The 27,875-nt window shown below is 41.0% G+C and overlaps 1 protein-coding gene across 2 annotated transcripts in view; it reads right to left on the reverse strand.

Annotated features, from left to right (window-relative positions):
• The window catches only part of LOC138739751 (CMP-N-acetylneuraminate-poly-alpha-2,8-sialyltransferase-like), a 75,443-nt gene that overhangs the window by 15,242 nt on the left and 32,326 nt on the right, over positions 1-27,875 (reverse strand). For both annotated transcript variants that reach the window (XM_069892336.1, XM_069892340.1), the window contains exon 4: positions 22,386-22,679. In XM_069892336.1, coding sequence (XP_069748437.1) covers positions 22,386-22,679 — 294 coding nt within the window. The remainder of the gene's footprint in view (positions 1-22,385; positions 22,680-27,875) is intronic.

Genomic DNA, 27,875 nt, shown 5'->3' on the forward strand with positions numbered 1-27,875 from the left:
CTCCGCTCCATCCTCAACATTCATTGGAATAACTTCATCACCAACATCGAAGTACTCGAGCTGGCAGAATCCGCAAGCATCGAATCCATGCTGCTGAAGACCCAACTGCGCTGGGTGGGTCACATCTCCAGAATGGAGGACCATCGCCTTCCCAAGTTCGTGTTCTATGGCGAACTCTCCACTGGCCACCGAGACAGAGGTGCACCAAAGAAGAGGTACAAGGACTGCTTAAAGAAATCTCTTGGTCCCTGCCACATTGACCCCCGCCAGTAGGCTGATATCTCCTCCAACCGTGCATCTTGGAGCCTCACAGTTCGGCGGGCAGCAACCTCCTTTGAAGAAGATCGCAGAGCCCACCTCACTGACAAAAGACAAAGGAGGAAAAACCCAACACCCAACCAACCAATTTTCCCTTGCAACTCCTGCAACCGTGCCTGCCTGTCCCGCATCGGACTTGTCAGTCACCAACGAGCCTGCAGCAGACGTGGACATACCCCTCCATAAATCTTCGTCCGCGAAGCCAAGCCAAAGAGAAGCGAGAAACTAAAGAATCTTTTCCTTTATCTATGTGTTGTCTAAGAACTCACACATACGAATACAAGATGAAACATAGGGTACATGAGAGTAGAAGACTCCGAAGGGAAATTAATGAAACAAATCAAGGAGAATAGGTTAAAAGGAAGTTTAATGAGGGAATGGGATTGTTTTGTAAACCATAAGGCTCACAGGGCTGAATGCCATCCTTCCATTCCATATTGATAAAGCTGCACACCCAATTTCTTGGGATATTGATTTTTGAAAGTCTTCCTTCCCTTTCCACCACCACAGTTTCACTGGCAGGATAATTACCAGCATAATAATTTCCTGAGCACTTTGTTGATGTTCAGTTTTAATGGCCTTAATGGAGCTTGAAGGGAAATATATCTTTTCCTAAATCTACCACTCACCTTTCATTAAGAACAATGAAACAGACAATCAATGTTAGGTCTGTCTAGTCTGCTGTTGATCCCATCTCCACTTAATACTAAATGAATCTGAGTTATTGCGAGTAATCAGTTTTGTATCCATTCAAAACATTCTTATAACAATCCTGAGCTCATATTGATTTGCAATAACTCAGAATGGGTTTTTAATTCACATAAACATTCTGTCATTAGTTCCAGCATTAGCACAAGTCATTTAAATGCACAAATGATTTGTAGGTTGTAAAGTACACTTGGTCATCCTTAAGAACTCTAAACTTATTTCCCTTGCTTTCTTACATTTTTGAGGGAAGGGAAACATTTTCTGATATGTATTTGGGCATCATTCCAAATAAATGGAAAAAAAAAATCTGCAATGATCTATCAAGAGATCAGACATCGACTGAACTTTTCTGCTTGTCCCAGAGACTATTAAAGCATGATTCATCTGTTTCCTTAATTCCGAAGGGATTTAGTTTTGGAAGATAATTCTGTTAAACAACAACTCTGTTTCCTGGCATTTTAAATTTTAAAAGAGTTCATATTTCACTTTTGCATATTTAGAGGTGTTGACCTTAAATAAATAATTCAGGGTGTCCCAAAAAGGAAAAGAAAATTTTAGTAATGCATATATTCTGTAGTACCAGCAAACGGTCAATAATTTAGAGGTCAAACCAAAAGGGGACCCTTTTTTATTCTGAAATGAAGACTATATTCCACTTACAGATACTATTTATCATCATGTAATAAAACAGTAATGTAATATTACACAAAACTGCCATTCATTTGGTCCCCAAATCTATCTAAAATGAGAATAAATTTACCTCTCACTGAACTCTGGTGCAGATGCAGAACACGATATTACTCTGCTATGTTCAACATCCGTATCAGAGAGTTGTAGAAAATTTATGGCAAAGAGACAATTTAGTCCATCATATTTTCCTTGATCACAGAAAGGCAACATCTCATAACCATGCAGTTCACAGCTGGAGTACAATGCATCTTTCTCATATTTTCTACCACTGTTTTTCAACTAAAATTCAAATTCTAAACTAAGATATTCTAAATTACATTGGTACATAATAAATCCACAGCAGTTGTTTGCTTCAATAAAGGTTTATTGAAACTCACAGGATCAGTAGCTGGAGTGCAAGACTGCAGTCCACGACACTAAAAGAAGTACATATAGACAAATTGTTTTTGATGGCAAGCTCTTTTATGCTCACTTTGAAAAAGACAACTCAACAATACCAATGAGAATCCCTGCAGAAGCCAAACAACCCTGTGATATCTGTCTCTGAGGCCAACGTCAGAACATCCTTCGAGGGTGAATGCTTGCAACAAGACATGCCCTGATGTTGTACCTGGCAGGGTACTGAAAATCTGTGCCAACTACCTCACCGGAATTCTCATGGACATTTTCATTCTCTCATTGCTGCAGTTGGAGGATCCCACCTGCTTCAAAAGGTTATCACACAGGTGCCCAAGAAGAGCCGAGGGAGCTGCCTCAATGACTATCGTCACATAGCACTCACATCAACTGCAATGAAATGCTTTTAGAGGCTGGTCATGGCCAGAATGAACTCTTACCCAAGTAAAGATCTGGACCCACTGCAATTCACCTGTCGTCACAATCGGTCCACGGCAGATGTAATATTACTGGCTCTCCACTCATTTCTGAATCACTTTGACAACAGATACATCGGGATACTCTTCATCGGCAACAGCTCAGTTTTCACTATTCTACCCTCAGTTCTGGTCAACATGCTCCAAAACATGGGACTCTGCACCTCCCTCTGCAACTGGATCCTTGCACCCTGATCAGAAGACCACAAGCCAGTACAAATCAGAAACCAAGTCTCCTCCTCGCTATCAGCACAGTTACACCTCAAGGATACACACCTACTGCTCTACCCCATGACTGTGTGACCAAGTACCATACGAATGCCAAATGCAAATTTGCCCGTGATACCACACAGTGATAGGCAGAAATCACAGCTGGCATTGAGGAAGTGTACAGGAGTGAGATAGATCAGCTGGTTGAGTGGCGTCACAACCACCTTCATGAAGAGCTTGAGGAGATGAGCTTTCAGACCAGTTGTATCACTGGTATGGAAATGCCAAAGCACAGAACAGAGAAAGACTGGATCTCATCAGTCTTCACTCCATCGAGGACATCTATAAGAGGTGATGACTTAAGAAAGCAACTCTATACTCAAGGATCCTCACCACAAAGGCCGTGCCCTCTTCTCACTGCTACCATCAGAAAAAAATGGACATGAATCTGAAGATGAACACTCAGCAACACAAGGACAACGTCTTCCCGTGTCATCAGATTTCTGAATGATCAGTATTCACTTTCTATTTGCGCTAATTCATTTATTTCTTTTAAATATTATTCATAGAAATATTCAGATCTGCAATGGCATGGCAAAACAATGAATTTCTTGACACGTTCATTGTAATGACAGTGATCATGGTTGCAATGCAACTATCAATGCCTTAAGAATTATAGTTCCCATTTGATTAAACTTGGCTGCCAGCAGGGGGCTGACACACAGTATGCAAGATCTGTAATGGAGACTGCAACATCATGTTGCTGTTTATAACTTTAAAGGAAAGAACCTTTTCCTTCATCCATGTGTTGTCTAAGAAGTCACACATACAAATACAAGATGAAATATGGTGTCAATAGTGGGATGACGGAAATTAAAAGGAAATACTTTAAAAGGCAAAATGTAAAGTCAGCAACTGATCAGTGAAAAGAAGCTAATGAAGTGAAATATGGAAGGATTACATCCACCAGCGAAACTTCAGCTGGCAGGTAATGTGGCTGAAAATTGGAACAGATGTAAAAAGCAATTTGGATTGTATTTAGTGGCAGTTGAAGCTGACGAGAAAAGAGATAAAGTTAAAGCATCAGTTTTCTTACATGTCATGGGTGATAAAGCCCTGGAGGTGTATAATAACTTCACATTTGCTGCTGAAGGAGGTGTACTGCATAACTAAATGTAACATAATGTTTGAGAGGCACAGATGTATATAGAAAATGGAAGGAAGTATTGATCAGTATGTGACTGAATTGAGAAACAGAAGAAAAACGTGTGAATTTGATGGACTAACCAACTCGCTGATAACAGACATACTTGTGTGTGATATTCCACATAATAGGCTAAGGAAAAGACTACTAAGAGACAAAATCTAGACCTGGAAAAAGCCATAGCACTCTGTTTAACAAAAAAAAGCACCAAAGTGGAAAGAGAGGTGTGACCATCGAATAAAAATGAAAGAGACACTTGAAAGCCAAGTCGTTGATGTGGTACACAACACTTACCAAAAAAGTGTCTAGCATATGGTAAAACATACTATATGGAAAGAGAGGCGTGACCATCGAATAAAAATGAAAGAGACACTTGAAAGCCAAGTCGTTGATGTGGTACACAACACTTACCAAAAAAGTGTCTAGCATATGGTAAAACATACTATGTGTGCAACAAAAGCAAACATTATGCCGGTTGTTGTAGGAACCAAGTGCAACAAAGCAAGGTTCATGCAGTAGATGAAAGGTAGATAGAGGAATTCTATATAGACATTGTGACTGAAAACAAGAAAGAAAACAAAGACTGGATGTTGAGATTAAAAGGGAATGACATATTGTGACAGAGTATTTAGAGGTGTTTTGGGAAGGATTGTTAGAGAAGGTCGCACACAAACATTTTAAAACACAGAATATTTGAAGGTCTTTTGCAGAGTGCTTTTTTGCAAAAAGAGACACAAAGTATTGACAACAGTTTGCCTGAGAGGACGTATGATTTTTGCAGGGAGACAGAACAGTTCTGCTCTCAGAGAGGGAGGGTCTGAAACAGAGAGAAAGGAGGCAGTAATCAGTTCCAGAAGGACAAAGCTGGCAAACTTTTGGAAGACTGCTGTGTGAAAGGTGACCTGAAATAAAGAGGATCATCTGGAGAAACATGAAAGGGGCAAGTTTTGTCAGCAAGACTGATTGGACAGATATGTGGTTGTCATATGATCTTACTGCCTGATTCTAATTTTGAGGAATATGTACTTTCAATACCAAGAAAGGGATATTTTTTTCTTATATATAATATTGTTCACTTTATTAACTCTTCACTCTTTATTTTGGGGGGAGGTAAGCTAATTTTAAGTTAGGTTGTTAATGTTGTGTAATAATTATTGGGGGTGGGGGTTAGTTTATTTAGTTTACCGATGTGGTACTGTAATTTTATTATCTTATTTTTATTCTTTTTAAATGTAATCTTCTATTTTATTCATGTTATAAAATCTTAAATAAAGTTTTTTTTTAAAAAAAGCAAGACTGATTGGAAAGGAATCAGGTGTGGATGTCCTGGAACAAAAGGAATCTCTATCAGAAAACCAACCAGAACCCTCCTGAGTGGTAACCATTTGCCTGTTAAGCACCAAAGCCTGGTGAACTTTATTAATGCTAACTTCTGTGCACAGTACAAGAATTGCCTGCAACCAGTGAGATTGGACTGTGATCCAAAGAACTTTTCTAATCTTAAATACACATTACACACACCTGCGCTTAGTATTAGAGGGTGGATTAAGTAAGTTAAGTAAGTAGGTTAAGTTATAAGTTAAATTCTGTTTACTTGTTCAAACATAATTAAAAACTACTTTTGTTTAAGTAACTCTGTGTTGTGATGCATACCTATTGCTGCTATTGAGTCCTCTGGACTCCGTAACAATATACCTATCAGTTAAATTGGATAGAGGAGCACAAATTAATGTAATATCAGAGACTTATTTTAAGATTAGACTGAGATAAGTGATGTATGGAACAAAAGTGAAGGAGACAGGATATTCAGGTACCGATATACCAGTGCAAGGAGAATGCATGATCAAAGTGAGACACAAGGACAAAGAGCATATGCTAGCATTCATCATGGTACCAAAGGATGTACAGGCCATACTAGGTTTAACACCCTGTGAGAAACTGAATCTGGTAAAAAGAGTCCTCATTGTGGAAAGCAAAAGAGAGACAATCTATGATGAACTCATGAAAGAGTACAATGACCTATTTCAGGGTCTAGGCTCCCTTCCAGGAGAACACATGATCAGAGTGGATAAACGTATATCACCGACAATACATGAATTCAGAAAAGTCCCATTTACATTTCAAAAGCAACTGAAGGAAGAGTTGGATAGGATGGAAAGCCTGAACGTGATTCAGAAGAGAGATGAGCCAATGGAGTGGGTGAGTTCACTCGTTGTTGAGGATGAAAAGAATGGAAAGCTTAGAATTTGCCTGGATCCAAGAGATCAAAACACAGCAATAAAGAGAGAATACTTTAACCTCTGATGCATGAAGAAATCAAGTGACAGTTTGCAAATGCAAAGTTTTTCACAAGTTAAATGCATCATCAGGATTTTGACAGTGGAAATTGGATGAAGCAAGTTCAAGTCTGTGCACGTTCAATAGTCCATTTGGCAGATACAGATTCCTAAGGTGACCATTCGGAATTGCTTCAGCTCCTGAAATGTATCACAAAACTATACATATGATCTATGAGCACCTGGACAAAGTTGATACCTCAATGGATGACATCATAGTATGGGGAACCATGAGAATGGAACATGATGAGAGATTAAGGAAAGTGCTGGAAGCAACAAGAAAAGCAAACCTGAAGCTAAATAGAGAGAAATGCCAGCTCAGGGTGACAGAACTAACATTTGTAGGAGATATTATTGGCAGTGAGGGCAACAGGCCAGATCCCAGAAAGTTGTCCACCATTGGGAACATGCCAAAGAGACAATGCAAAAAAGGCATAGAGGTTTAATGAAATGATCAACTATATGGGTAAATTCATATCCAACCTCTCAGAAAAGACGGTTCAATTGAGAAGACTAACAGAAAGAACATTGAATGGGAGTGGAATCATCAACATGAACAATCATGGAGGGAACAAAAGAAACTGATCCCAGAGGAACAATTTCTGAAGTTTTATGACCCAGCGAGACCCATCAAGGTATCATCAGACGCATCACATAGTGGGCTCGGTGCAGTTCTTCTGCAAAAATAGGATGACTGGCAATCCATTGCGTATGCATCACGCTCAATGATAGACGCATTGACGCGATACGCTCAAATTGAAAAGGAGCTGCTCAGCATCACATACGCCTGTGAAAGATTTCATCAGTTTGTGTCAAGACAAGCAATCAGTGCAGAGACCTTGATTGCATTGTTCCAAAGGCCATTAAATGAATAGCCTCTGAGAATACAAAGAATGATGATTAGGCTGCAATTCTATACTCTGAATGTGGTGTACACTCCGGGTAAACTAATGTACACAGCAGACATATTGTCTAGAGTTGTTGACATGAGAGAGCCCGCAATCACCAAAATGGATGAAGATGTGAACGCCTTTGTGGACATGATGACAGGTGCACTGCCCATATCACATGCACAAATGGAGCTCATAAAGTCAGGGACAAACAAAGAGACAACTGAGAAAAAGCATCTTGGATGGATGGCCCAACATGAAGCAGGACTGCTCACCTGATGTTTCAGAGTACTGGAACTGCAGGGTGGAACTATCAGTGGTTGAAGACATCATCAACAAAAGTAAAATTCTTATCCCAAAGAGATGCTAAAAAGGATCCATGGAAGGCATCTCGGAATCGAAAATTGTAAGAAAAGAGCACGGGAGGTGATGTAGTGGCCAACAATCAACCATGATATAACAAATGAAGTGTCAAACTGTACAATATGGCAGAAATATCAAGCTAGCAATCCTGCAGAACATTAAACCCACACCCAGCACCATACAGACCTTACCAGAAGGTAGGCACTGACCTACTCGACTGTCGAGGGAAGAACTATCTTGTAGTCAGACTATTACTCCCTGTACCCAGAAGTGTGTAAACTGAACACCACCACTGCAGACACTGTAAGAACAGGTATGAAAGCCATATTCTCCAGACATTCCATGGCAAGCAAGGCCTTTACAGACAATGGACCCCAGTTTTGCAATTTAAAGTTCTACACACCACGTCAAGTCATCATCTTCCACAGTCCAATGGAATAGTGGAAAAATCAGTACAGACAGTGAAAAGACTGATGAACAAGGCAAAAGACAGTGAACAGACTTCTACCAGAGGATGCTAGTATACCACACAACGTCGCTCGAGTGCTGTATGTCACCAGCACATCTCCTTATGGGATGTTGGCTAAGATCAAACCTACCCATTCAGAAGAACCTCCTAAACACAAAAGAGGGGGAGAAAGCGAGGAAGTTCAAAGAACAACAGAAAGAAAAGCAAAAGTATTACATTGATAGAGGAACAAAAAACCTACCAGAACTCTACACTGGTGAACAAGTAAGGCTAAAAGACAAAACAAACTTATGTTCTCAGAAGGGAACTATCCTTAGTGAAGTCCAACCAAGATCATACACTATTCAGACCGATTAAGGCGTTGTTCTGCGAAGAAATTGTCGAGATCTTCTAATGGGACCAGCCACAGTAGATGGAAAGACAGATACTGTTGAACAACCTGAATGCACATCAGAGAAGTCATCATCTGAGGCAACAACTCAGTTTAAAGAACAATCAATCAGGAGATACTCAAGACACTTGAATCCTCCTAAGAGACTCAATGAGCAAATTTAAAGACTCGTGTCATAGAATGAAGTAGTGCTTGCTCTTCAAGTTTTAGTGTCTGTAAATGTGAACTCACAAAACAAGTTTAAAAAATGTTAACAATGTTGATAATAATGAAAATGCAAGTTCTTGGTGTTAAAGTTAAAATTGCAGAGTTATACAAAGAAAACATGTTAGTTAAATGTAAGCTGCTTTTGTTTTAAGAAAGGGAGATGTAATGATAGGGATCATGATTGCAATGCAACTAACAATGCCTTAAGGATTATAGCTCCTGTTTAATTAGATTTGGCTGCTAGCAGGCAACTGACAGAGCAAGAGGCAGTATGCAAGATCGCTAATGGAGTCTGCAGCCTCATGACCTGCTTTGTGGTGCTGTTTACAACAACTTTAAAGTAAAGAACCTTTCCCTTCATCCATGTGTTGTCTAAGAACTCACAGACATGAATACAGGATGAAACAGTATATTCTGATTCATGCAAATGAGCTCTGAAGAGCAAAGAATGGTTACCAATGGAAGAAAGAGACTCGATTTGATTTGTGAATTTGTGGCAGCTTCTGTGAAGATTCCTTTATTTGACTCTGATGCTGTGAAACGCTGATACAGGATGATGCCAGGGTCAGGGATATCTCTGATCAAGTTCATAGCATTCTGCAAGGGGAAGGAGAACAGCCAGAAGTCGTGGTCCATGTGGGAACCAATGACTTAGTTAGAAGTGGGGATGAGGTCCTGAAACAGGATTATGTGGAATTAGGTAGGAAGTTAAAAAACAAGACCTCCAAGGTAGTAATCTCTGGATAGCTGCCGGTGCCACGCGCTAGTGAGGGTAGAAATAGGAGGATGTGGAGGATGAATGCGTGGCTAAAGAGATGGTGCAGGGGGGAAGGGATAAGATTTCTGGATCATTGGGATCTCTTCTGGGGAAGGTCGGACCTGTACAAAAGGGATGGACTCCACTTGAACTGGAGGGGGACCAATGTGCTGGCAAGCAGATTTGCTAGAGTTGTGGGGGAAGGTTTAAACTAGTTTGGCAGGGGGGTGGGGAACAGAGTATGCGTGCAGTGTCAAGGGAGCATAGCCATAATAACGATAACAAAGGTAGGATGAAGATTAGGGTAAAAGGTAGAAAAGAGAATACAGGTGAGGGTCATTCTCTGAAATGCATATATTTTAATGCAAGAAGCATAGTGAACAAGGGGTATGAGCTTAGAGCATGGACAGATACTTGGGGTCATGATATTGTGGCAATTAGTGAGACCTGGCTACAGGAGGGCAGGACTGGCAACTTAATATTCCAGGATATATTTGTTTTAGATGTGATAGAGCAGGGGGTAAAAAAGGGGGAGGAGTTGCTCCGCTTGTTAAGGAGGACATTACTGCCGTGAGGTGGCAGATGGTCTGGAGGGATCATCCAGTGAGGCTGTTTGGGTGGAATTGAGGGATGAAGGAGGAGTGAAGGTGCTAATAGGGGTGTATTACAGATCACAAATGGGCCAAGAAAATTAGAGGAACAAATTTGTAGGGAGATAACGTATATGTGTGAGAATCATAAGGTAGTGATCATGGGAGATTTTAACTTCCCTCACATTGATTGGGATACCCATACAGTTAGAGGGCTGGATGGGCTAAAGTTCGTTAAATGTGTTCAAGATTGCTTTCTAAATCAATTAGTAGAAGAACTGACTCGGGACGGTGTAATACTAGATCTCCTGTTAGGGAATGAGCTAGGTCAGGTATCGGTCATTAATGTTGGAGAACAAATTGGGTCTAGTGATCATTACTCCGTTAGTTTTCGGGTAGTTTTAGGGAAGAGCAAGGAGGGGCCTTAAGTTGAGGTTCTGGATTGGAGAAGAGCAAATTTCGAAGGAATAAGAAGGGATTTGGGGAGTATTGAGTGGGACAGGATATTTTCAGGTAAGGATGTAAATGAAAAATGGAGGATATTCCAAAAAGAAATTTTGTGGGTACAGAGTAGGTATGTCCCAGTGAGGATCAAAGGAAAGGCTGGAAGTCATAGGGAGGCTTGGTTTTCAAGGAATATTTGAAATTTGGTTAGGAGAAAAAGGGAGGTGTACAAGAGGTATGAAGAGCAGGGAGCTGAGAGTTTGAAGGAAGACTACAAGGAGTGTAGAAGGAATCTTAAGAAATTAGAAAGGCCAAAAAAAAGGCACAAAGAGGCTTTGGCAGACAGAGTAAAAATAAATCCAAAGGGTTTCTATAGGTACATTAAAAGTAAAAGATTAGTGAGGGATAAAATTGGACCCCTTGTAGATAGCGAAGGTAGGCTGAGTGAGAAGTCAGAAGAAATGGGGGAAATTTTGAATGATTTCTTTGCCTCGGTATTCACTAGGGAAAAACATATTCAACCAGTTGAAGTAAAGAAAAATAGTGGGGAGGTCATGAAGCATATAAGGATAACCGAGGAGGTAGTGATGGCTATGTTGAAAAAGATAAAGGTGGATAAATCTCCAGGACCGGACAAAATATTCCCAAGGACACTCAGGGAGGCTTGTGGACAGATAATGGGGCCATTAATAGAGATATTTAGGATGTCACTGATCATGGGGGTAGTGCCAAAGGATTGGAGGGTGGCACATGTGGTTCCGCTGTTTAAGAAAGGGTCCAAATGTAAACCTGGGAATTATAGGCCCGTGAGTCTGACGTCTGTGGTGGGTAAGTTGATGGAAAGTGTTCTGAGGGATGCTATTTACAAATATTTGGAGGTACAGGGATTGATAGGGAGTAATCAGCATGGTTTTGTCAGGGGTAGATCATGCTTGACAAACCTGATTGAGTTTTTCGAGGGGGTTACAAAAAAGGTTGATGAAGGGAAAGCTGTGGATGTTGTCTATTTAGACTTTAGTAAAGCTTTTGACAAAGTTCCCCACAGGAGGTTAGGAAAAAAGGTGGAGGCATTAGGTATAAATAAGGAGGTAGTGAAATGGATTCAGCAATGGTTGGATGGGAGGTGTCAGAAGGTAGTGGTAGAAAATTGTTTGTCCAATTGGAGGCCGGTGACTAGTGGAGTTCCTCAGCGATCGGTCCTGGGTCCACCATTGTTTGTTATAGATATTAACGATCTGGAAGTAGGGATGGAGAATTGGATAAGCAAGTTTGCGGATGACACAAAGATTGGTGGTGTTGTGGACAGTGAGGAAGATTACCGTAGATTAAAAGGTGATTTAGGAAGGCTGGAGGTGTGGGCTGAGAAATGGCTGATGGAATTTAATACAGCTAAGTGTGAGGTGTTACATTTTGGAAAGGCAAATCTAAATAGGTCATATGCATTAAATGGTAAGCTATTGAGATGTGCAGAGCAACAAAGGGATTTAGGAGTGATGGTAAATAGTACCCTCAAGGCTGACACTCAGGTAGATGGTGTGGTGAAGAAGGCATTTGGAATGTTGGCCTTCATAAATCGGAGTATTGAATTCAAGAGTCGGGAAGTTATGATGAAATTGTACAAGGCATTGGTGAGGCCAAATTTGGAGTACTGTGTACAATTTTGGTCACCAATTTATAGGAAAGACATAAACAAAGTAGAGAGAGTACAGAGAAGGTTCACGAGAAAGTTGACAGGATTTCAAGGTTTGAGTTATAGGGAAAGGTTGTGCAGACTAGGGCTTTTTTCTCTGGAGCGTAGAAGATTGAGAGGGGACTTGATAGAGGTGTTTAAGATTTTAAAAGGGACAGACAGAGTAAATATGGATAGGCTTTTTCAATTAAGAGTGGGGGAGATTCAAACTAGAGAGCATGGTTTAAGATTGAAGGGGGAAAATTATAAGGGGAACATGAGGGGAAATTTCTTTATGCAAAGGGTGGTAGGGATGTGGAATGAGCTTCTGGCAGACGTGGTTGAGGTGGGATCATTGGTTACATTTAAGGATAGACTGGATAGTTACATGGAGAGGAGGGGACTAGAGGGGTATGGACCTGGTGCTGGTCAGTGGGACTAGGAGGGTGGAGATTTGTTATGGCATGGTCTAGTAAGGCCGAACTGGCCTGTTCTGTGCTGTAAGTGGTTATATGGTTATATATGGTTATTTAATTGGTGTCAAGCTGACATTCCAGTGTGAAAATTGTTCCTCAACTGAAAGGGTCACACCTCAAAGCAAGAAGATCAGGTGGTCTGCAAAGAGATTGTCCAGATAATAAACATTATGTAAATTAAAGGATCTGGGAACAAATAACTAAGATTTATGACATTCAAAGCGCAAAGTATTCGTATTGCTGCATTTAAATGTATTCCTTTTTGCATTTAGTTTAATCCTATACAAATGGCAAGAGCAAATCTCCTCTGGCCAGTAAGCCACAGGAGGTAAAGATATATTACTGATGTTTCTGGCCTGAACCATTCTTCAAGGTAGAAGCAAAGAACAGGAAGGTGCCACTTCTGACGCTGAGAGACCAGTTGAGTTCCTCCAGCATTTCAGTGTGACTTTACCGCAATCACAGTGTCTGCAGACTTCCGTGATTCACTCAGAAAGCTGCACAGTTTCCATCCTGCACTGACACTTGACAATACAACAGATGCTACATTTCACATTGACACAAGGACCCTCTAGGGCACATGGGGCGGGGCCACTGTCACCGATCACCATCACAATCAGGGCAAGCAACATCCAAATCAGTGACCCAATGACGGATATATTGAAGGTACAAGGACGTAGTTTCCAGTGCTATGTCACAATGTGATATGATCACCAATGAGCTCTGTAGGCTCTGTTGCCCAAGAGCTTGGAAACTTCACACATTTAAATGAACTTTCATCTGAAATACCAATTTATCTACATAAATGTCATGCAGGAATAAATATCAGGTTTCAAATTTAGATTCAACCACAGTCAAACAATGTGAAGTATCTGCCATTAAGAAATTAATTTCACATTTTTCCCCCTTCAGTTTGCTAGATTCCATGGCTTCCTCTCCAAAAACTATATAAAACAGACTTTTGTTTGCTAATTAAGTCTACTTCAATTAATCTGCACTCTTAAAAGGACCAGCAAGGTGGGAACCCAGAAAATAACTTGGCTTTATACAGCAGTGACAGCTAGTGGGAGGAAGTACAGAGGAGGGTATAAAGGGTATGCCAGTTCAATGAGTGGGTCAGAACATGGCAGATGGAATATAATGTCAAGGATATGAGATCATCTGCTGCACTGCATGAAACAGAAAAGAGAAGTATGGTTCTAAATTATGAATAGCAGAGAACATTGATGATCTTACACCAAATCACCAAAAAGCTAAACTTTAGCTGCAGCGGGTGATAGGAAGACAAATGATAAGATGGATTTTAATTTGAATACATGATTAAATGGGCCTTATCTCAATTTTATTTTTTGTAAGGTTAGACATGCAGCACAGGAACAGATCCTTTTGGCCCACGAGCCTGTGTCGTGCAATTACACCCCGGTCGGTACATTTTGAATGATGGGAGGACACCGGAAGAAACCCATGCAGACACCGGGAGAACGTTCAAACTCCTTACAGACAGCGCCGCATTTGAACCCCAGTTGCTGGCGCTGTAACAGTGCCGCGCTAACCGCTTCACTAACTGTGCCGCCCTCAAATGGCCTTAACGAGGCCACAAATGGAGTACTGTGTACAGTTCTGATCTCCTTACATACAAGAAGAGGTGGCTGCAATAGAAGGGCCTAATAAGATTCATTAATCAAGCTGGTTCTCTGGATGGGAAATTGGTCATGCAAAGAGATCAAACATCTGTATTCTCATTCAAATTCATGTAATTCTTACTGGGGCCAAATGAATGGATCAGGGAGGATATTGTCAAGGGTTACATTTTCAAAGCAAAAATTAGGGTGGTGATATTTGTTTGCTTGTTACCTGGTTGACCTATTTAACTCAGAGCAGATCCTTTCACAAAGTAACCTCTTCTTCTTTATCTGCCCTTTTCTATCTCCATCACCTAGTTCTGGGCTTGATCAGCTCATCTGCACCCCAAGCCTTCATTTGCTATCTTAAAAGTTGACTATTACAAACACCCCCAAGCCAGTGTTCCACTTTGCAGGTTCTGTTTAGCTGGGGCCATATAACGTGTGGCTTTTTGTACACTCATGCAAGGTTCCCTTCAGTATTCATCTCTGAGATGCCGAGCTACACTGATTCCAATCTAGCAATCCCCCAAATGAAATCCACTCATTCTGATAGTGCTTGATTTGGCACCATTGCATGCAAAGTGATGTTTCAGTTTTCCTTTGCTCTAATCTCTCATTGGTACTGCAACTTTCATTTGATTTCTAATGCCCCAATTTTTCACAAATTCTTGGCACATTGTCTTACAACTGCCCAATTCACAAGCAAGGGATGTTCCTACCTAAATCTCCTCTCTTTCCTCCCTTAAGACGCTCCTTAAAGAATTCTCTCACTTGTTCCAATATCTCCTTATTGCAGATTATTAGGTTGGCGCAGTTAGCGCAATGCTATTACAGGGCCAGCAAGTTTGAATCTGGCGCTGTCCGTAAGGAGTTTGCATCTTCTCCCCATGTCTGAGTGCCTTCTCCCACTTTCCAAAGAGGTACTGAATTGGTCACATGGGTGTATTCGGATAGCATGGGCTCATGGACCAAACTGGCCCGTAACCGTGGTGTACTTCTAAATTAGATGAAACATTTACATTAAAGCACCCAATCTTGTTTGAAGACAGTCTTGATAAGAACCTTGGAATATTTTACATTTTTTTAAAAAAGGGTGTTTTATAAATTCAAGTTGTTTGTTCTTTTGAGCCATGGGCAATGATCAAACAGCTTCAGCTGCATTCTGCCATCATTTGAAGTGCTGAGATCAATAATAGTAAATTAGCAGCTAGCACAGGGAAAAGCTTTTTGAACTCAACATCCATTGTAAACCCAGAGAGTGTTACTATTTTGTGCCATTGTTTGCATATTGTGGCTGATTCTTTAAGAAGCTGAACTCTGGTATCCTAATAGTTTTTTTTAAAGTAAACAATTACTGTACATACATGGGTACTTTTAGGGTAAAATTGGGGGGGGGGGGGGAAGAATGGGACTATTACACGCATACTACTTTTGACCATAGTAAGCATCTGTGTCTTTCAGGGTGTCTGGAGCTTGGATAGGCAAGCAGGTGGCCAGGACTGTGCAATATGTCCGCGGTCGAGGTGTTGGGAGCTCGGATGGGTGGGTGGAGCTAAATGAGAGTGCATGGTCAAGGCATTGGGAGCTTGGCTAGGCGGGTAGCCGGGGCCCAAAATGAGAGTTCGTGGTCAAGGCATCAGGAGTTCGGCTGGGGCCCAAATGAGAGACCTCAGCCAGGGCGTCAGGAGCTCAGATGGGTGGGCTGTGGTACTTGGTCAAAGGATGGTGATCGGGGAGTTGGGAGCTCAGATGGGTGGGTGGCTGGGGCCAACTTTTACATGTAATGTATAGAAAATGCCAGATTTCTGGGCCATAAATGGGGGGGGGGGGGGGGGGATGGGTTGACTTTCATACGGTCTTGATTATTACATTTGTATGTACAGTAATGTTTTACTTTATTTTGTGATTTGTTTATTTAACATTTGTAAATGCTATTGGAAATTGGATGTGGTGAATAAAATCACTTTGTTTCTTGGTATTTTTGAGATACCTGTGAAGCTGTACAAAAAGAAGGATGAAACTCATACTTATAATAGTTGTTGCTAAGAAATTCATCCTCTTTCTCTTACTTCAAATGTGCACAATTGGGAGCAGCTGTGTGATGCTTTTCAAATGTCTTTCTTAGAAATTAATGCAGCCAAGTTCTGGAAGTGGATTACAAGGCACAGCTTGCATTCTACCTGTGTGATTGAAAGTGGAATTCCATTTCTGCACACATGAAGAGCATAGCAATGTATTGCTTTCTCACACAAAGATTGTTCCTACTATCTGTATTTTTCACTTTGGTGAAATACTATTGCTAATAGATTGACTATGTGTTAGTGTGTTTTCTTATCTTCATTAGTACCAATGACAAAAAAGAGGAGGGCTTGTATGAAGAAGCAGGGCCTCAAAGGTCAAAAATCACTAGATTACTCCCTTTGTTGCTGGTGAGCGAAGAAACCGGAAGATAATGCAGGTGCATCTATGTCTGGAGAAATGACACTGAAGATACCATCTTCATTTCTTTGGGAAATTCAGGTAATTTCTGGGCAAGGTGGGACCTGTACAAGGCATACAGCAGTGGTTCTCAACCTTTTTCTTTCCACTCACGTAGCCCTTTAAGTAATCCCTCTGCCATCGATGCTCTGATATTAGTAAGGGATTTCCGAAGGTGGCACGTGAGTGGGAAGGGAAGGTTGAGAATCACTGCTCTTCGCCCAATTGTAACTGAAATATTTTGCTTGAGTAAAGTTGTCATTGGCCCATTTCCTTTGGCATTCTGAAACTGTGCACATAACGAGTCAATTAGGTACGATTCAAACAGTGGTTTCCACCCACCTTAATCAGTCACAAAGCACCGATGGCACAGTGGTATGTGAGTGGAAAGAAAAAGGTTGAGAACCACTTGTCTACAGGTTACACCTCAAAAGGACAGGGACCAATAAACTCGTGACAGCTTTTATTGTGCTGTTCAAGATTGAAACTAATTGGCAGGTGGATAGGGAGCAGAGCATAGGTAGAGAGGAAGGAACACAAATCCAGCAAGGGAAGGTAAACAAAAAATCTAATGGATGAGTTTGGAAAGCAAAACGAAGGAAGATTCAGAAATAAATGCAAAAAAGAGGCCAGCTGTGCTGAAAAGTACACATCTAAATACAAGGAGTTTTGTGAACAGGTCAAATAAACTAAAGTGCAAAACACAATATTGCTGGAGAAACTCAGCAGGTCACACAGCATCTGTGGGAAGAGTAACCAATATTTCAGGATTGAAATCTTTAAGGAATGAACAAAAAGGAGGCAGGTGCCTGAATAAAAAGGTGGGGGAAAAGGAGAGGCGAGGGGAAGGAGTACAGGCTAACAGTTAAGTGGCCATCATAGGCGAATGTGGTGAGAGGGTAGAAGTAAACAGCCGAGAAATGAGAGGAGCAGGGGGTAGCTCTGAATAGAGATGGAAGGGAAGGAAGTGGGCAGCTGAAGGAAAAGAGACAGGGGGATAGGAAAACAGAGAGATAGAAGGGGTTTAATAGAAACAGGATGAACTAAAGACACTGATTTGTGGAAGTGTAATACATTAGCTACACAGCTTAAAGAGAGGCAGGAGTGGCAGCCTAATGTTTCCAACTACAGCCTTTTTTAGGGCAAGGCTGAGAAGGAGATAATAATAGGTGGGTAGTGGGAACATTGGTTAATGAAACAATCAAAGTCGTGAGAAGGGACATGAGCAGTAAAAATAGCCTGAAGCATTTGCACTTGTGTTCAGACCGAAACGAATGGATCCTCCACCTCCACTCCTGACATTCTCATCAATCACTGTGGCAGGTTTCAACCAATTGGACACACTCCATGTGATATTGAAATGTGAACTGAGTGCAAAGGAGTGGGGCAGACAACATTCTGCTTTGTCTTGTCAGCCCTGAAGTCCCAAGGTCTAAAATGTGCTGTATCCCAAGCCAAGTTATTCTTGTAAATTTACAACACTGGCATCTATCTAATCAGGCAGAAACTGCCCAGTTATTTCCTTTCCACAAAACACAGGACAATCAATTGGATCAATCACCACACATCAACAAAGCAAAAGAAATTATCATTGTACATGAGATAAAATGCCAATTAATGCCCAATAACCTACTCACCAATAACTCTCAGCACTCAGCTTGTCTCGGGCCAGGGATAGATCGAAGAGCTGAATTCCAGAGGCTGAACAAAAGAGTCCACCCCTGACTTCAAGTTAGTGTCTCACTGAGTGTGACATAAAAGGTGGGCATCTAAAACTAAAGTCAATGGGCATCAAGGGAAGAATGCTCTTAATGGTGGAAGAGGTCAGAACTTGTACCAAGGAGGATTGTTGTCACATTTGGCAGTCAATCCTCTCAATTCTAGCACATTACTGCTGATTTCTTGCATTCTCCTGGGTAGTATTCTCTACCCAACCACCTTCATGAATGACCTTCCTTCCTCCACTGAGGCAAGAGATGGGGGTGTTCACTGATGGTTACAAAATGCTCAATTCTAATTGTAACATCTCAAAAAAATAAGCAATTTCGTTGCAACAAGACTTGGACAACAATTCATGCACGAGCTGGCAAATAGCAAGTCACATTCACAGCAGAAAAATACCAGGTAAGGACCATCTCCAAGAGCAGCGGCCAACTACCAATGGCATTACAATTGTCGAGTCTCTCGCCATCCACATCCCAAGTATCATCATTAACTGGAAACTCAACTGGACCAGCCACGCAAGTATCATAACTACAAGTGGAGCCAGGGTCATGTGACCACCTGCTGAGATTGTAAAGCCATTTCCCATAGGAATGGGATTGAACACTCTCCATTTGAGTGCAGCTCCCACAACTCTTCTGAAGCTCGTGGTTTTTTTTAAGACGGCCACTCTCACCACCAACTTTTTATGGACAATTTTGGAAAGGGGAAGAAATGCTGCTCTTGCTAAAAGCAAGAAGATGCCGCAGAATTAAGTGAAAGCAACCCAGAGATCTGGATTTATAATCCAGAGAATATTAGAGTTCCAATCCCCTGAAGCTATTTGAGAATTTGTTTGAAGAAAAATTTGGGGATTAATAACTGATATTGGTAAAAGCGACTGTGAAACCACTTGGATCATTGAAATATCCAACATGTTCAGTAGCCACCTTGAAGAAAGCCAATGCAGTGTCTGAAAATGAGCTTGCTAATTGTTGAAGCATGACCCACAGCAACCGCTTCATGAAGCAGTTTGGCAGTCACATTTCCACCAGCTAAGAATGCCAATCTGGTCCAATGCCCAGCAATAAAATACAATACAGAGCCTAAGGTAATGCATTTCTGTCTCTTGGAAAGTCTGCCTAATTACACAAGTTTGTCTCTGAAAACTAAACATCTTTTCCATTATAAAAATTTCATTATCCACTTTGCACAGTCAATTTGCTTATTAATTATTTGTTCCTGTTCCATACCTGAAACCTATTTGCTTCTTCCATTTAACTCCATGGAAAAATGCATGTTTTGTATTCTTAATCCCAAGAACAGTATTTATTTTCCATAATAAACATGAAAAAGAAAAAAAAAACACCTCCCAAATCTGAAACAAAATAGCCCAAGAAATTTCCACTCTTTTTAGATCAGACAAAAAAATCAGCATGGAAATGCTCACCCATTGGACCCAAAATGCCAGGAAGCATGCTGAAGATAGTATTATCCAGAGAAAATAATCATAACTTGTAATTCACTGCATGAAAAATAGAATGGTTATTTAATTGTCTATGCAAATACAGTATCTGTTTCACAAAAGCAGCGGCAAAGTCATTTTTATGGCAACAAACTCATTTTCGGTTTATAAGCAGCACTGATGCATCCCCACAAGGACGTTAAAGGAGCAAGTAGATTCTGCTGACTAGCCTAATTTTCTCTAATGGAATCCCGTTTGTTCCCTCTTAAGTGTTTTATTTTTCACAAGAACCCAGGTGTGTAATAGAAGTCAGTCTCAAACTTCATGAACCTCCACAGCAGTGGCACATAAGCAGTGAAGTTAATTAAGGAAACAGTTCCACTCAGCATTTCAAAGACTGAAACGTGGCAACAAGGAGTTAAGAAAACAAGTCAGTCAATGAGTGGTAATTTCTCATCACATTTAAGAAACTTAGGGGAAATTTAGTCAAATGCACCTGCTCATTCAGTTGAAAAACACTGACCTTTTTCTTTTTAAAGATGAAACAAAACTACTGGGTAATAAAATAACAAGGAACAGAGAGCCTGATAATAACCTAAAAACTTTTAATTTTCTTTACACAAATAGGGTAAAATGTTCCAAGACCTTTTGTCACTGAATATGCCAACAATTTTTGGATGGGGCCACCTTCAAGGAGTTAGGCCCACTCATGGAGTGGAGCCTCCTGAATTGTTCTCAAAGTATAAATAAGCAATTTATAACTTCTTTCTGGACTAATTATCCTGCGTGAAGCAGTCTAATTCATGCATTCCTCAAAATATCTTACGATGTACAGAATCCACAAGTCTCAATAACAATTATTTGCAGATCTCAGTATCTCGCTGGCACATTTATCTTCATAGGAGCGGACAAAATGGATGACAGAGGGCTGAATGGGTATTAACATTTTAGCGCTAATCTTCGACTTCTACTGCCTTAGAATTCAATTGATAAATGAGTTTATGGCCAAGAAAGATTTCAAGTGCATAAAGTTTAAATTATGCTATCAATCTTAAGCTATTTGTGAAGTAATATTTCCAAAGAGCCAATTAATTCTTCCACACTGTTCAAAATAATGACAGCTTACAATTAGATTTCCGCTGTTATCACACATTATTTTTAAATCTTATTTTGTGGGAAGCTTTTAGATTTAAACACTATAGGCGTGGTCACTATGGCATGAAGAGCTATCCGACTTAGATGGAAAGATCCTGTTCCACCTACTAGTACCCACTGGTTATGTCATGTCTTGTCTTAACTTAGAAAAGATCAGGTGTTCCATGTTGTATACTAACACTCATTTTCATAAAACTTGGATCATTTTCATTCTCATTAAATCTATTTGTCTTGATCATGGAGTGTATTTATTTATGTATGTTTTTTTCCTTCAGTTAGTAGTGTTTTATAGATTCAGCAGAACTAATTTCATGTCAAAACATCCCAGGTTTTTTTTTCGGCCGAGGGTCAGATTCTTTGGTTTACTTTTCTTTTTAGTCATTTCAACATCATTGCATGGGGAAGGGATGTATCGTTATTATTTTATTTTTGGAAATGTGCTTATTTTCATATTTGGTAACCTTGTGTTCTCTACAATGTGTTCTTGTTCTATAAAATTCAATTAAAAAATTGAAAGAGAGATGATGCACAAAGCCAAGCAGTAGATCATTCTATATCTCCAGAAGACTTCACATTAGCAAGTCACATCAACAGTTCTATTTTCTGTGGAGTCTGAGTGGATTTGGCATGTCATCAGATACTTTTATCAAACTTCTACAGTTTGCACTGTGGAAAGTGTACCGCCATGTTGCATCGCAGCCTAGCTTGCCAATTCAAGTACAGAAGAAGGTTGTAGAAGGTAGCAAACATACCCAGGTCCATCACAGGCTCTAACCTCCCATCCGTTGAAGTGAGGCACTACATCAAGAAGAGAGCCAACATCATAAAAGGCCCCCATCACCTTAGTCCTCACGGCTACCATCAGGCAGAAGTGACAGAAACCTGAAAACCAGCATCTCTACCTCTGGTTCAAGAACAGTTTCTTTCCAACAGCCAAAAGACCCTTAAACCTCCCTTGTTACACTGAATCACAGACTGCTCTGACGGCACAAAAGAACTATTGCAAGTCACCTTTTTGCACTCAGAATACCTTAGGTATTTATTGTCTCAGAATTTAATTCAATTTGTTTACCATTCTAGTTTACCTTTACGAGTACTTGCAGAAAATAAAAATTGCAGTGCATTTGTTCATTGTATACAACAATAAATTATCACATTAATCCAGCAATTTTACTTTCATCTAATGATTTTTCATTCAAGTGGCATCGGATTTTATAAAGCATAAAGTTTTACTTTGTTTTTCCAAGACCATATTAATAATAGAATGTTTAAGATTTCAGGGCCCAATTTATAAATTTCTGATCAGTGGCCATGTTGCTGTCAGGTTAATTGTGTTAATGGGATTTGAGCTTTAGAGAAATACATACCCTCGGACAGCATGTATGAGTCGTAGGGATGGATAGGCTGTCTGAATGCTCAGTCTGTTCTTCAGAATTAGCTGATTTACACACTCGACGTGCTTTTCTCCTCCTTTCACCATGAATGCAGGGATCCACAGAACACTGTCATTCAACACTGCCAGTCTGTCGACAAATTTCTCTCTGTCTGTCTCACTCTGAAGACTTCCAAATGCTCTTTGTACAACTGATGGATTCATGGTGACAAAATCTGATTTAAGTCCAACATCAGCAGCGTATTCCAGAAGGGGTGCAAGATTACACCTACAACAAACAAAATAATTGGTTTTCGTTACACACAGTTTTGTTCCCAAGTAATGTTAGTAGTACTTGTACATGCAGTACATCACCATGGAAATTAAGAAAAAATAACTCAAATAACTTGTTCTTTCAAATGTGTTCTATTGCGTCTTTCTGCTCTACCAACATTGCACCTAAGACTGTGTAGCTCAATAGGGCAACAACGCCATTTACAAATTTACTGGCAATACCACGGTAGTGGGCTGTATGATAAAGGGTGAATGGTCAGCGTACAGAAGGGAGATTGAAAACTTGGCTGAATGGTGCACCAACAACAACCTCTCAGTCAATGCCACCAAACCCAAAGAGTTGATTGTAAACTTTAGAAAGGGAAAACTAAAGGTATGCGATCCAGTGATCATTGGGGAAATCAGAGATGGAGAGGTTGAGCAGATTTAAATTCCTGGGAGTCACCATCTCACAGGATCTTTCTTGAACCCAATGTACTAATGTCATCAGGAAGAAAATACATCAGCCCCTCTATTTCCTCAGGAATTTGCAGAGATTTATTACATCAAATACTTTTGCAAACTTCTACAGATGTGTAGAGGAATGTGTGCTGACTGGCTGCAATACACCCTGGTACGGGGCACCAATGCCTCTGAGCAGAAAGCCCTACAAAAAGGTAGTGGACAGAGTCCAGGACATCGCAGGCAAAACTCTGTCGGAGAGCAGCTGCAATCATCAAAGATCCACACCACCCACCCAGCACACTGTTCTCGCTGCTGACATCAGGAAAGAGGTCTCGGTGCCGCAAGACTCGCACCACAAGGTTCAGGAACAGCTGCTACCCCTCCACCATCAGGCTCCTCAACGACAAACTCAATCAGGGATTCATTTAAGACACTTAATTTGCAATGTATTACTGAACATTGATTTTGTTTTTCAGTATTACAGATTGGTTAAATTTCTCTTTTTGTACACGTGAATATTTCTTTTCTTAAGAACAGTTTACATTACCAATAAGTAGAAATTCTGCCTGGTCCGCAGGAAAAAGAATCTCAAGGTTGTATGTGATATCGTGCATGTACTTGGAGAGTAAATTTGAACTTTGAACTATTAGCAATTTATTAAAACCAAGTCTGCAGACTTCAATGTAATTTTGACTGGCCATTAGATAATGTCCACATGCTAGGAATATAGGAGACATGACCCATTCAGCTAGACCTTGGCCTCTTGAAGTTGTCCTGGATTCATTGCCACAGTCGGCTGTGGAGGCCAGGTCATTAGGTGGATTTAAAGCAGTGCTTGATAGCTTTTTGATTAGGCAGGAGAATGGGATGAAAGGAAAAATACATCAGTCATAATTTGAATGTCAGAGTAGACTCGATGGCTGAACAGCCTAGTTCTGTTTCCAAGTCTGTTTTGGGGGGTTGTCTAAAGCATTTCTTGATGGAGGGATGCTGCCTGGAACAATAGTAAAGCACAGGCTTTGGTATACATACAAATGAGACCGGTGGAAGTGTTCGCAACCTTCCCATTTCAATGTCTCAGTCTCCTCATCAGCTGCCATTTATTTGGAGAGATGATCAAAAGAATTCATTCCTGCACTCCTGTGTCTAAAACTTTCTGGTTTAGTGAAAAGAAGTTGGTCTTTTTAGTTCCTAACTGGGAGGTACATGAATGACAGTAGACAATCCTGATTACAACTTATTAATATAAAATTTAAACATACAGCATGGTAACAGGCCATTGTGGCCCACGAGCCCTTGCCGCCCATTAACCTACTCTCCCCCATATGTTTCAAATGGTGAGAGGAAATCAGAGCCCCCGGAGGAAACCCACACAGACACAGGGAGAACGTACAAACTCCTTACAGACAGCGCGGGATTGGAACCCCCAGTCCCGATCGCTGCCGCTGTAACAGCATTACTTCAACTGCTACATTAACCGTGCTGCCCATCTCACTTATCAAAGACCCAAACCAACAGTTAGCTACCATCATTGACAGGGTGGTATTTTGTGCTCACCACAATTGATGCAGGGGTATTTTCAATGAACTCAATTGTGGGGGGGGGGGGGGGGGGGGGAGGTTGGAGAAGGACTGGGCCTATTAATAATGAGGGTTGTACCACCTAACAGGTTTTGGCATGGATGACACTCGGACCCAAACTGTTGCCAGGAAGAGCAATAGTGGCAGGAGCAGAGGTCAGAACCAATGCGGGGGGTTCACCCATTCCTTCAAAGTTATTAAAGTGATTAAAGAAAAGTTTCTGTGAAATTATTGCTTTGAAATGATAAATCAAGATTTTATCAATAGCTTGTAATGATAACTCATCCTCCCGAGTATTAAGGGTTGAAGATTCCCCAGAATTTCCCTTAAGAGACTCATTCCTCAGCAGGTGACATATATAAGACTACCTATCTATTTCATTCCACTGTCTTCAACATTCTTTCTTTCTTTGGCTTGGCTTCGCGGACGAAGATTTATGGAGGGGTAAAGTCCACGTCAGCTGCAGGCTCGTTTGTGGCTGACAAGTCCGATGCGGGACAGGCAGACACGGATGCAGCGGTTGCAAGGGAAAATTGGTTGGTTGGGGTTGGGTTTTTCCTCCTTTGTCTTTTGACAGTGAGGTGGGCTCTGCAGTCTTCTTCAAAGGAGGTTGCTGCCCGCCGAACTGTGAGGCGCCAAGATGCACGGTTTGAGGCGATATCAGCCCACTGGCGATGGTCAATGTGGCAGGCATCAAGAGCTTTCTTTAGGCAGTCCTTGTACCAAAACAGCAACCGATGTAAATGCCCCAAATCAGCATCAAGAAAGAACCTTTCCCCAAGTTTTAAAACTTTCTTTGTTTAAAATATGGTTACATGTGTCTATAGAATGAGAAAAGCAGACAATAATATCAAAAAAATAAGGTTGATCGACAGAACAGAGGAGATATAGATAGAAGATCATTCATCCACAACTAACTACATTTCTCAACTATATGAAACTGGTCCAATAAATAAGAATAGAAATTCCAAATAAATAGAATTGGTTTGAATGAGCTAATGCAGTAGGATGGACTAAAAGAACAGCCAACCAAGGTGACCATCAAAACATTCAGAGGAGGCGACAAATGGCCGACAGTCACAGAATCCTACTTATCAGTAATGTTTTCCACATCTATCGTACATTCATTGTAGAAAATAAGGCATTTTCATACAAAGCAAGCCTGCCAGCTGTTCCATACCACCACTACAGCATGAGATGGCTAACATCCACAGCCCAAAACTAGGCATTATTTGGGGAAAATGGGCCACAACTTGTAGTTCATCACAACCCCCCAATCTGCAACTTCATGGCTAAGAGAATCAACCGGGAATCACCAAGCCTGGGTGGCCAAACCTGATTAAAATGTCGCACCAGTTGGAGCACTTGACATCTTTGAAATCATGTCTGTCTAGCAGCACAAGGCTGGATGGTCACTCACTAGCAGAAGCAACACACACTTTGGAAAGAAATGAGCTTCCCTATGATGAATGGATCAGGTCAAAGCTCAGCAGTCCTGCCACTTTCTCAGCATTTGATGAAACTTGCTTAGAATAAAATAGGAGGTGATTGAAAGTTGCAAGATTCTGAAGGAATGACTGCAAGAGGGCGGTCTCTTCTGCCAAGAGAGTCCACAAATGCGGGGTGATTTATTGGCTTTAAGATAGCACCTCCTCCTCTTTAATCTGTATAGTTCCATGACCTCACTGCTTGTTTTCCTTCTTCCTACAACTGTGCCTGTTTCCTGAGTGAATACTGATTGAAAGAAAAAATTAAGATCTCCCCCATCTCTCGAAAACAATAGCAAAAAAATGCTATGAATACTCAGTATATCAGACAAGGACTCTGTGGAAACAGTAAACACTTTGGGTACGTAACTTTATCAGAAATGGGAAAAGTTAGAGGATTGCAATATTTAAATTTACAGTGAGGGAGTGGCCTAGCAAGATCAAAGGACATTTCTCTGAGAGCGTGGAAAGCAAGAGAACCCCAGTGATGGAATTAGTGGTGGTCCCAGATGAGAAACGGTGGTGAGCGCAGATCAGTAAGATTGAAAGAGTGCAGAGAAGATTTACTAAGATGTTTCAGGGTCTTCAGAAGTTACAGGGAAAGGTTAAACAGGTTAGGACTTTATTCCCTGGAGCGTAGAAGAATGAGGGGTGATTTGATAGAGGTATTTTATATTATGAGGGTGATAGGCTTTTTCCACTCAGGGTACGTGAGATACAAATCAAAGGACAAGGGTTGAGTGAAAGGAGAATGTTAAGGGGGAACATGAGTGGGAACTTCTTCACACAGAGTAGCGGGAGTGTGGAATGAGCTGCCAGCTGAGGTGGTGAATGTGGGCTCAATTTTAACATTTAAGAAGAATTTGGAAAGGTATGGAGGGCTATGAACTGGGTGCAGGTCAGTGGGACTAGGCAACAAAAAAAAATGGTTTGGCACAGAATAGAAGGGCCAAAGGGGCCCATTTCTGTGCTGTAATGTTCTATACCTTTAATCAATAATCTTCCCTTCGGCACAAAGTTAGAAATGAAGCCATTTTCTATTGATTGTAATACTAAGCTTTATTCAAAAATCCCCAAATAACAAAGTACTCTGGCTGTATATGGGCAAGGCCTGAACAGCATCCAGGTTTGAGCTAACATGTGTTGAACAACATTCAAATTACTCCAAAGAGAGGAAATAATCACTTATCCATGACATTCAATGGCATTCGCACAAATTCCCCCTCTCCCATCTACACTAACCATCTCCAACCTGCTGATGATACAGATGCCACACCAGGTTGGAGACAGGTAGTATTCGGGGTAAGTTACTCATTGTGTAACTTCCCAAATTTTTCTTTCTGCCATCTGCAAGGTAGCTGTGTGGTGGAATACTTTTCATTTGCTTCTATGGGGGCAAATGAAATGAGAGACGAGAGACCAGCCAACTGTTCAGCATTAGCCTTCCCTCTTTGACCGCTGCAATGTTTGGCAGAGGACCTTCTTCTTCTTTCTTTGGCTTGGCTTCGTGGACATTACCCCTCCATAAATCTTCGTCCACGTCAGCTGCAGGCTCGTTTGTGGCTGACAAGTCCGATGCGGGACATGCAGACACGATTGCAGCGGTTGCAAGGGAAAATTGGTTGGTTGGGGTTGGGTGTTGGGTTTTTCCTCCTTTGTCTTTTGACAGTGAGGTGGGCT

This window comes from Narcine bancroftii, chromosome 1 (assembly GCF_036971445.1).
Source record: "Narcine bancroftii isolate sNarBan1 chromosome 1, sNarBan1.hap1, whole genome shotgun sequence".
In the NCBI taxonomy this organism is placed as follows: domain Eukaryota; kingdom Metazoa; phylum Chordata; class Chondrichthyes; order Torpediniformes; family Narcinidae; genus Narcine; species Narcine bancroftii.